General features: G+C 47.5%; 1 protein-coding gene across 1 annotated transcript; it reads left to right on the top strand.

Annotated features, from left to right (window-relative positions):
* Positions 1–7,080: 7,080 nt before the first annotated feature.
* Positions 7,081–9,681, top strand: LOC119403243 (paramyosin-like). The gene is made up of 2 exons (XM_037670189.1): positions 7,081–7,477; positions 8,699–9,681. Exons 1-2 carry the CDS (start codon positions 7,081–7,083, stop codon positions 9,679–9,681), a joined length of 1,380 nt encoding a protein of 459 aa, XP_037526117.1.
* The last annotated feature ends 2,104 nt before the right edge of the window (positions 9,682–11,785 follow it).

The raw sequence follows: 11,785 nt of genomic DNA, 5'->3' as shown, positions 1-11,785 counted from the left end.
ATGGCGATACGTGATTTCTTTGTAGAACGAGGGTATTAGGGCTCGAATTTAATTATGCAGCATTTTATTACCGTGGAAGTGGACGAAATTCGCTATATTGAGGTCGCAATCTTCGTTGCGCTCGACTCGCGTTCAGCTGTGGTCGTAATCGAATTTCGGACAGCATTTCGGAGCGTCCCCGGGAGATTTTTGTCAGCAGCGCGAGAACGCGCGGCATGCGACGATCGCTGAACGAGATCTAGGACCATATATAGAATATGTAGATATAGAAATACGTCATTTCGTTCGCTGCGAGCGCGAGCGAAAGAGGAAATTTAATTCCTCGTCTTAAGCCTGCTGGTTTCCCTTAATAAAGTTTATTCCTCCTCCTCCTCCTCCTCCGTGTCTCTCGACTTTAGGCTTTTGCTAAGGGCAGCAAAATAAGTGACGAGGAAGAAATAAGCACGAACAAAAGGTTGAACGAAGCGAAAAAGTTAAAGTTTGAACATCTTGTTCCCGGTCATGGACATAAACCTCGGCGCAAGCGAGGGAGTGTCCTTGCCAAGAGAGCGTAGAAGAAGCTAAGTTAATGCTAGACTAAGGCTCTCTGTAAGCGCATTAGTACTCTCCTCAATAGTTCAGAAAATGTGTTGTAGCTTCTGTTACTCCCTCTTCTTTCCACGCAGATACACCAGCTGACGTGGTTTGTATCGAGTTGGACTTTTTACCGTTCTTTCCGGCTCTAGTAATGAGCTCTGCCTACTTCTATTCACTTCGCCACATTGACTATCAAAGCGCACCAATGTTCTAGCCGTATTTTAGGGGAGAGTATATTGTAGGCTTCGTGATATACGAATATCCGGACGAACGCAGAGCGGATTAGTGGATATAGCTAACTGTGTCGTAATAGAATTACATGCTACATATAGCAAGGTTATCACAGCTGTACCATTCTTGTAGGAAAGACAGGAGTCGTTGTTAGGGAGAACTTCAAGGCAATATGAAAGCTCGAAGAGATGAAAAATCCTTGAACACGGATGCTGCACTGAAGTAGACGAGACCAATTTTCGAAACGCCGGTTCCAGCTACATACCGTGTTCTTCAAGAACTTTTCAGGTGTCGTTGAAGTAGCATTATAAGATAGAATGTTGGTCGCATTTTATGAGTCGAATTTTCAAGATTGCTCATCTAATACAATCCACCTCTTTCAATTTCCTGTGTTGCCCTCTGCTATTTTGGTAGGGGTTTGGTAGGGGCCGGGAGAACCGGTATTACCAGAAGCAAAGCCTCCGAGATGATAAGACGTTTCGCGACTTTTCCGCTTGGGAAGAGCGCATGCGCAGGGGCGTCGTGAGAAAGGAGGATTGGCGAAACAAAAATTGAAAGACGTCGATTACGGTGAAGACGTAATTATAAACTGAAATTTCGGCTCCCGCATGGAAGCCTCGTTCCTAATGAAGTGCCGCATAAGAAGGGAAGTTTATCCTACATTTTAACCTTAATCGGCGTCCGTAAAAATTCTTTTGCAATGCTTGATCCCGGCCAGACGAGATTCCGTCAGCCCTTCGACTTTATCATCTCATACAACTTAGAGTTATCGTTAAAAATCTGCGCCTATGTTGCTAAGAAAGATAGTAGCATATCTTTTAACAACGCCTTATATGCATTTATTGCCACTATGGCTGCATCCATTTTGACACCCGTATAAAACATTGCCGGTGATGTGGTTGCCTATGGCCCATATATGTATAGTACGGCCGAACCAGCCGAACAAACAGCACTTCTATCTCTGATTTCGCTAGTCACTGCAAAATGCATGCGTCCACTGCTCTTCGGAAACATATCAGCAAGATCCCGCCCAAAAAATCTTTGAAACACAAATCTTTGAAACACAGTGGTCGATTTGGACAACACGGTATTTCAGTTCCCCTCTTGCTTCAGGGGGTGCTAGCGGAATACTTGGTAGTACATTATTTTGAGAACAGAAGCGCGAAATGTAAGCAAACAAACATGAACAGAGATGCATGCAATACAGGTGCTGAAGTCCACCTGAGCCGTTTATTGATGTGCAGGTCATATTTAGCTGACGATATGACAAAGCCACGCATGTGCGAACAAGCTGAGTTTTTTTTTAATGAAAAATTCGGCAGATCTCACGTACCGTGGGAGTCGATGTTATGCGAAGCATGCTTGGGGGTAGGTGACTGTGGCGTAACTTTTTTTACTGAGCGACACTTTACAAAATCACGCTAAAGATTTGTGTATATTTTATACGCACACATATATATGTTGAAGAGCTACATATGTGTTAGTTGTTTACGGTTGGGTAACGCTGCCAGTGGCAACGTGGGTATTACCAACACCAGAAACGGTAAGCTGATATGCAGTGCTTATACGTGTCCAGAGAACGCACGCACGTTTCACGAACCCGTGTGCATGTGTGCAAGAAGTTCTTGACAGTTCTTAAACAAGGGCATCATCAGCGTGATCAGTGAGCACCAGCAGCTGGTCATGACTTGTTATAGGATCCGGTCGTGATCGTGGTGACGAGGGGTCCATGTGTAGTGAAGTATGTGGTATAGTAGAGCTGTTAGAATTCGTGGATGCCTCGGTCATTTTGTCGACAAATTGTCTGTCGACAGAGCCGGCGACATGTCGGAACCTGAAGCCACCCTTCGCGTTGGTGAGGCGATGCTTCAATATAGCTTGCTGAATCATAGGAATATAAACGTAATGTTATTAGACTGCTATAAAAGCGGAGCCAACACTTGACTGCAGACGTTAATCTGATATGACGCCTGTATCGTAGGAGTACACATCGTAGGAGTATCATGTAGTGTTTATTGCTTTCTTGTAAAGTTAGATAGCCAGCACCACAACCACAATTGACGTTGTACCGATATTACGCCTGCGTAGGCTGTTTTTCCAAACCAATTTATGGATCTGGCGTCGCTCAGTGGTAGAATACCTGATTGCCACGCAGAAAGCTTGGGTTCGATTCCTGCTGGGATCCTAATTTTCATTCTTTCCATTCGTTGAGTCAACGCTGCCGATGTTGGTTTTCCATAACGCTCTAGCATTTAAGTTACCAATGTCTGTTCTCGCCGTTCCTGGGTAGATATAAACTGTCAATCACCTGTGGCGCATACCCGTACACCGCGGCCCGTGGTAAACGGGTATGTGCCACACGTGTCTAGCGGAAAGGGTTTGACGACGTACGCGACAGGATTTTAACGTTATTCATGTCATAACCCGGCAGTCATATTCGTCAAATCCTCTTACTCTCCCATGTAAATTTTGGTCTACACCAAGTTAAGGAGGCGCTCGTGAGAGCACCCAGACGTAGGCGGCTAGATAGATAGATAGATAGATAGATAGGCACGTAGATAGAAACGCTCAAAGTGCCAGAGGTTCGCTAAGAAATGCTTCGCATTTAAAAACAATTAGGAGGCATGATGTGCAAAATAAAATGCGTGTCTTGTCATTGTATCAGTTAAATATAACCTGGACATCATTAAACGACCAAGTTGCAGATAAGCGCCTATGTTGTGTGTATCTTTGTTTGTTCTCCATGTTTCCTTAAATTTCGAGCTGCTGTTCCGAGCGCCCCTATTCGTGTTCCCGACTTTCTGTCCGCAGGAAGAACTGTCAGCTTGAACAGGGCGGGCCGCTTTAACCTTTCGTAGCACAGCCCCCATGTCACTGATCTACACGGCTGTCACGTTCTAGTAAGCCGCCTATTGTTACCGTCTCGGAGCCCGCTTCTTTCCTCTGTCTCGACGTCCGCATCGTTTCCCATTGACTTATCGACCTGTTGTCACCCTTTACTGGCGCGTGGTGCATCCTGTACTTCCTTCCAATCCCCACTTCCTGTTTACCTTCCTTCCACCCGCAGCTTCACGGTGCCGGAGTAGAAGCTTCCGGGTAGCGCGTCGCTTCGGCCCTAACCCCTATCGTCTTTGCTTCATTCGGCTGTCGTTCAAGTCGGTGCGGGAAACAGGCACGTGCCCATCCCCCAATTGAAGGATGAGTAGAGTCTAGAGGCGATAATAATGGTTTGTCATAGGTACAGGCGTGAGTTACGAAAGGACACGTGGAAAACCGCAAGGATGCGCTTGCCTTCCTGCCCCCCCCCCTCCCCCCAAACTAACTCTTTAGAAGTTTAGCCTCAGACGTTCAAGAAAGGATCTCTTATGCCTCGCCTAAGGCGACTCGAAGGCGAAAGCCGTTTTTTTTGTGTTATTCTCAATCGATGTACTTTTTCGCCTCTCCTCGCTGCCCCCCTCCGAAAGGTTTCGGCACCTAACGGGGTTTTGCACTGCCCCCAAGATCGGAGGCATGCCAAGCTTTCCGCAACTCACCTGGTTTTGCACTGCTTCCGTGAGTGGCCCACCTTCGACTGAGGGACAATGTCATCACTCATCACATAAATGACGTCACGAATTTTGGCGATCTGTGGAGTCATGATTACGTCATAAGATGATGTTATCACGTTGTGATGACATCACCTGTTGACGCCGATGGTCAAATATCGCACTTGATGAGGCGTCGAAGGCTTTCATCCTAATAGCGATTGCTCATTTCCTGTCGCGGTTTTCATCATCCTACTTATTCTCGCGCCATGTACTTCGGCTGTCTCTTATCTTCGCTAGCTTTCAAAAGTTTCAAGTGTATTGCGATGCGGATTTCCTACCTGTTCTTGTTCAGCGCACGAAGCCTACTAACCAGGGAACTACTGTACGCGTTCACTTTGGTGTCCAAACTGTACTCTCGACGCTACGTGGGATGAACTAGTTGCGTACGTTGCAACGTATACGCGAATCCACACATTTTTCGTATGCTGTCGATACGCAATCCCAGCGCTTTGAAACACCGCAGGGGTTTCTGGCATTGTTCGCTCATGGTCACAGCAAGTGACAACCGCAGTAACGCTTGGCATTCTTAGATAACGGATTCTACGCATGTCATCGAAGAGTGGTACCAAGGGGCTGCAGCCTTGACCTGCTTAGACAGTGTAAATAAACAGTTTTCGCTACGCTGTCTATTTGACAGTGACCATCGTAAGGCATAGTAATCGCATAAAAATGATGCAAACGCTGTAATGTAATCTACTGCGCTTTACTGGAACAACGAGATATGAAGCTTCCATCCACCTTTTCAGTGTTGACAGTGTTGTCTCAAATAAAGGCTTACTTACAATTTACAGGTGACATCTATTTTTATCTACAAGTGTACTTTTAAGTGATGTGCACGCCATTGCAGTGTTTGCGAAGTCGAAGTGAAATCCCAAACGTTATCTGGTGGCGACATCCCATTTCCTCTGTAGCTTCACACTAATCACATACGAGTGAAAGAGCGCCGTTGGAAGAGTACAGTTTTGAAGCAGGCTCTGTACCGAGTGCTGTATTTCAGGCTCAGGAGTGAAATGTCAAGCAAACAGTGCAGACAGTTCGGCTGGAGAGTGGTACTAAGGCATTTGCGTTGAACTGTTAGCGTAATGCGGCAACCCTAAAAAAATCACTTTGAAATATCACTGGGTAAGGAAACAAGGCTTCCGTTGTGAAACCGAGAAGCATGTCCAAGTGTCAGGTACAGGGACCATTGGGAGAGTCCCTCTTCCTGCAGCGTACATGAAAATAGGCATAAAATGATGATGAAGATGATACAAGGATAAGGAATAGGTCTTTAAAAGAGCGCTTCATGTGTAGTCAAAGAAAAAAAGATGTATTTAGAGAAACGTTCATTCTGAAAGGGGGCAATGTTGCATGACTACGCCTTTCTTATCAAATTTTCCATGGTCATACATCACGTGATCAGATCATCGTTTCGACTTCGTGGCTATCTGACGACAGGATCACAGAAATAATGTTGACTTAACATTATGTATGACGAGAACTTTTTGTTTTCCAATTCTTTATTTCTCGTGAATATGCCATCATAGATACATCTCTGTTACCACTGCCGCAGATTATTGAAGTTGCGGTGTTTACTTTTACCATTCGTAAGTTATTAAATGCGAAGCATTTTTTAGCGAACCAAAGGCAGTTCTAACTTTTCTATCTATCTATCTATCTATCTATCTATCTATCTATCTATCTATCTATCTATCTATCTATCTATCTATCTATCTATCTATCTATCTATCTATCTATCTATCTATCTATCTATCTATCTATCTATCTATCTATCTATCTATCTATCTATCTATCTATCTGTCTGTCTGTCTGTCTGTCTGTCTGTCTGTCTGTCTGTCTGTCTGTCTGTCTGTCTATCTATCTATCTATCTATCTATCTATCTATCTATCTATCTATCTATCTATCTATCTATCTATCTATCTATCTATCTATCTATCTATCTATCTATCTATCTATCTATCTATCTATCTATCTAGTAACCTACGTCTGGGCACTCTTGTAGTCGTCTCCTTTACTCGGTAAAGGTATGTACTAAAATTGGCATAGGAGGACATGAGTGTATGGCGAACACGTTTCGCGAGTCATGGCATGAAGAGCATGAATTGCCTGCCGCGTAACGAAGAAGAAGAAGACTTTTATTAATTTCCGGCAGATTGCTGGGCTGGGCTGCCACCTAGGAGCTAACGGAGACACCGTGTCTCCTGGCAGCTTCCTCGGCCTGCTGGGTCGCCCAGAGTTGCTTGTCCAGGCCCGAACTGAACAGCGTAGTCCGCCAACGCTCCCGAAGGCCTTCATTGGAGGTCGCGACCCTAGTATTGCTGATTAATGCTGGACATGCCCATAGGATGTGATCAAGCATGGCTCTGATGTTACAATACTGGTGTTGAATTTCCCGCGTTCAGCCTTCAAGAAGACGAAGACGAGTTTTGGGCCAGCGAGTGCACGCGCTCGTTCTACCCAGGAACGAAGGAGCCATCTTGACGTTCTGGGCTCATGCAGACGCTAATAAACGTCTGTTTGAGCTTGTAAGTCCGCGTCGGCTTTTATTTGTGCCACATATTTTAAATTTGGTGCCGTTAAACCCGGGAGGCGACAGCCGGGAGCTACCGTCAAGGGACATCGCTGGTGGCTACCGACTGGAACAACAGCCGCGAACTACGGAGGCCAACAGATCAGCTGATCGCCATGGACAAGCTCAAGATGAAGAGGACCAAGCGAAGGGCCCAGAACACCAAGCTTATAAAAGAGGCAAGTGCGGTACTTGAGAATGATGACGCGACAGTGCGACACATCGACTCGATTTATGAGAGGCTCAAGAGCAACAACGAGGAGCTGAAGAAGATTAACGATGAGATGGAGAGCCACATAAGTGACGAGACATTTGAGGCGGAGTACGCTACCGTGATTGAACACGAGGACAACGCGACCCGCATCTTAGCCGAGCTCCAAAGCAAACGCCGCCAGCATAGCGAAACATCTCCAGTGTCACCGCACATCGAAGTTCGCGACGTGCCAGCGGCTATGGGACCCTCTGAAAGGCCAGGTGCCAAGTTACCGAAGCTTACGATTAACCCTTTCGCTGGTGACTTGTGCAAGTGGAGCGAGTTCTGGGAGCAATTCGATCAGGTCATCAACCAGAACGGCAATCTTTCAACTAGCGACAAATTTAACTACCTGAGGCTGTTCTTGAAAGGAGACGCAGCGGCAGCTATAGCGGGGCTTCCTACCACCGAAGTATGTTACGAAGACGCGTTAGACGTCCTGAAAAGACGTTTCGGCGACAAAAAGCGCTTGGAGCAGGAGTATTTCTCAAGACTTCGAAGGCTTACTCCTGTGCGTTCTTCCTGCCTGAGACAACTCCTTTAGACGATTCTCCAGGCTACCCATTTCTGTCTCTCTTCTCATCGTCTGCTGGTGCTCCACGACATGTCCTGGCTGTCTTTTTTGTTTCTCCAACTCATTATCGCATTGTTCCATGCCCAACTGCTGCATCTTGAGCAGCACAGGGAAAATCAGCGTTCTTCCAACGAAGTGGCCAAACTGCGCAAGTTATATGACCATGTGCTGATTAACACGCGGGGACTGGAGGCGCTTGGCATCAGCAAGTCGTCCTTTTCATCGATGCTGTGCGACATTTTGCTGAGGGCATTGCCACGTGACATCGTCGTGGCATATCATCGATCCTGCGCGACACAACCTGAAAGCTCCAACAACGTTCAGCATGACACGGAACTAGAGCGTCTTCTTCACTTTGTCTCTATTGAAGTGGAGAGCCTCGAAAGGAGTGACTTTGACGAAGAGAAAGGATACGACGAGGCGACTCATCCTAAAGACAACGAGAGTCCTCACTTTCACAGTGCAGTCCCAACATCATCAGTAATTCACTGTCAAGTTGCTATAACTGCAACGAACTCGAGCTGCAATTTCTGTAAATCGACGCAGCATTTGACAGATTCATGTAGCATGGACTTATCGCTGCCAGAAAAGAAGAAACTTCTTTCTGCCGACATGCGGTGCTTTCGATGCACATGTAAAGGTCACCGAGCAAGAGATTGCAGGCGTAGAGTCACATGCTCGAGCTGCAAAGGTCGTCATGCAACCACTATGTGCGACCCAGATAAGCTAAGGCGAATGCAGCGGGAAGACGTCAAAATGACCGGAGAAGTTTCCAGACGAGGAAACGAAAAAACGCTGACTACCGTGAAAAAGCGTGGGTGGACATCACAACGCAGCACGGACCCCAAATCATCAAAGACTTTTCACTCCCGACTAACGGACATGACCACCCAACTCGACACTGCAGAAGAATTCCGCGGAATCATCGGCAAGGAAAAAGGAAGACTCCAGCGATATGAGACCCGACTCGGAGAGCGTGTTCCAACACGCAAAAGTCAGAGCCTGGAGCCGGCCTTTCATGCTAGCCAAAAGCGAGTCATCCAGGCGAAGGATTACGCACTGCATGAAGCTCAAGCTCTAAGAAACGTGAACGAGCAGGCCACTTCAATGAAAACTGAGATGGCCGAGCTGCGACTGAAGTTGCGCGAGGAGCAGACTGCTCGTGAGCGGGAGCACAGAGCCCATGAAAACAAGCTGAAGGAGCTTCAACGCTTGCTTTCTGAGAAGCAAACTTTTCGTGAGAACATTGAAGATAATCTGGAGAAAGTCGTGAGAGAAGCTGCTCAGGCACACATGACCAAGGAGTACGAGTCCAAAATACAGAAGTTGACCCAGGAGTTGGACGAGGTGCGCAAGCGGCTGCGTGTGTCGGAGGAGAAGCTCACGCTGATTTTTCCTGTGCTGCTCAAGATGCAGCAGTTGGGCATGGAACAATGCGATAATGAGTTGGAGAAACAAAAAAGACAGCCAGGACATGTCGTGGAGCACCAGCAGACGATGAGAAGAGAGACAGAAATGGGTAGCCTGGAGAATCGTCTAAAGGAGTTGTCTCAGGCAGGAAGAACACATGATTGGTTGCGCATGCAAGACTGTGCTGCCATCCAGCAAGTTCAAGAGCGTCCCTCACTGCTCACACGAGAAGACGCAACTTCATCCAGCGCTGCAAGAATCGGACCCAAGAATACAGAACTGCCTTCCCAGCAAATAAAACCTGAACGTGAGGACATCGCTGGACCGTTTTGGCAACAGGCGCCTGCTGCTGAAACTGTCGAAGCAGCATGTGCTGAGAGCTCTATGGACCTGCTCGCCTACATCCGCGAGCTGGCAGGAGAGGACGACCTCATTCTCCAGGCCAAATGGCGAGAGAAGCTCCGGCATGTGAAGGATTAGCTCGAAAGGTAGAAGGCTGACGAATACACCTCAAGGCCATATCGAAGAAACGGAAGCATGAACGCGTACAGAGGACTTTTGGAGAATACAACACCGAAAGCGCCTGACCATAAAGACGCGACACCACTGCGCGGCCGGGAATGTGTTGAATTTCCCGCGTTCAGCCTTCAAGAAGACGAAGACGAGTTTTGGGCCAGCGAGTGCACGCGCTCGTTCTACCCAGGAACGAAGGAGCCATCTTGACGTTCTGGGCTCATGCAGACGCTAATAAACGTCTGTTTGAGCTTGTAAGTCCGCGTCGTATAATTCAGGATATATGTGGTGCATGATGACGGGGTTCGTGTATGTTCGTGTTTGTAGCTGCCGCCATTGACCGGACTGGGCCCGATTTCGCTTGGGGTGTGGCGGAGGGTACTCCCGCCTTTGAATTCGGTAATGCTGAGTGATGTCACAGAATCTAGGGAGCCGATCATCCCATTCCCATACAGCCGCGGAAGAGTCCATTCGGGTGGCTGTTTCTTCTAACGCGGCCCGGAACGTGAGACCTCGAGCCACGTTGTGCGCCACTTCATTTGGATTGACCTCCTGGTGACCTAGGGGCGTGTGGGCAGGGAACCAGAGTATTTGTACGCATTTGTCTGCCTCATGAATTTTGCCTGTATTTAGGATCCGCAATGCCTCGGGGGAGATTCTGCCGCTTGCGTAGTTTCGCACCGCCGTTTGCGAGTCGCTGATGATATAGTAGGCGTTCGTGTGGGCTATGGCCATCGCGATGCCATAGCGACTTCCTCCGCCGTTTCTACGTGTCTTGTGGTAATTGATGCGCTTGTTTTGCATTGTTGTGTGTGGTCTACAACCGCAGCCACGAAGCGGTGACGTTCCCGATAGCGTGCAGCATCGACAAAGACCGCTTCGTGGCTGCGCCCAAAAATCTTGGTCATGGCTCTGGCTCTACTGAGGCGTCTGCCCGCATTGTGTTCAGGGTGCGTGTTTCTGGGTATAGGTGGAACTGTGAGTTTAGTGCGGATAGTCCGTGGTATGTCGTGTTTGTCTCCGTGCTGGGTGTGATAATTTATTCCGAGATTCTCGAGAATCAGGCGCCCTGGCTTCGCTCGTATTGGGAGATTTGTTGTGCCTCGATAAGCTCCTCAAGCGTATTGTGTAAGCCCAGTTGAAGGAGGAGGTCTGTGCTGGCGTTTTGAGGCAAACCTAGTGCTTGTTTGTAGATTTTCCTTATGAGGCTGTTGAGTTTAGACTTATGGAACCTTTTCCACCATAAACCTGTGGCACATAACCGTATAACACGGCCCGTGGCATGCGGGTATGCGCCACAGGTTATTCACAGTAAATATTAAAACGAACTCCAAAGTTCTAGAGAGCCCATCTTGCAGAAAATCCAGTGCCGGCCGTGACGGAGTTTTCTGTCAGCGAAAAATTCCAGTGGAAGAAAATAATAAAAATCTCATTTCGGGCTGGAATCGAATCAAGATATTTTTCATGACAGTCAAGCATTCTACCACAGAGCCGCGCCAGTTCATCAAGCAGAACCTGTACAAGCGTCATCTGGGGGCAATGCCAATTGTGTCTGCAGCGTTGCCTATCCGGTTTTATAAAAAGATAATAAGTATTGACTATGCAAGTTATCGTCAAATGTTGCTCGAATATGCAGACCAACGCTGCTGATCATATGCACGTCATCGGACCATAGCATGCACTTCGTTGCGATAGAACTTACATCTCCACTCTTAAGTGCCGACGTTAGGTCGGACCATGCGGTACCCTTTATGCGCCAGTGTTGTCGACGTGCTTGGCAAGCCCACGATGTGCGGACTACTGAATTTACCCCATATATGTCGATACAACTCGTAACGCTTGGTGCAAAGCGAAGTCTTACATAGGCTGCTACTGCCGGACTGATTCGCACGAAGTCAATTCCCGCACTGCGTGGGACCTGCCGGAATTTTTTCGACTAAAGAACCACCGCGTCTTATGGTATGGTCTTCTCTCATGTTTGAGAGAAGGGCAGCATTTGAGACAATTCTGATGAGACCCTTCGTAGAAAGGTTTGGTTTGAGAGAAGGTATCTGCAACCTTTTCTCTCTAT

Source organism: Rhipicephalus sanguineus, chromosome 8 (assembly GCF_013339695.2).
Source record: "Rhipicephalus sanguineus isolate Rsan-2018 chromosome 8, BIME_Rsan_1.4, whole genome shotgun sequence".
NCBI lineage: Eukaryota > Metazoa > Arthropoda > Arachnida > Ixodida > Ixodidae > Rhipicephalus > Rhipicephalus sanguineus.
Note: the sequence above shows the minus strand (reverse complement) of the source record. Positions and strands in the feature narration are given on the sequence as shown.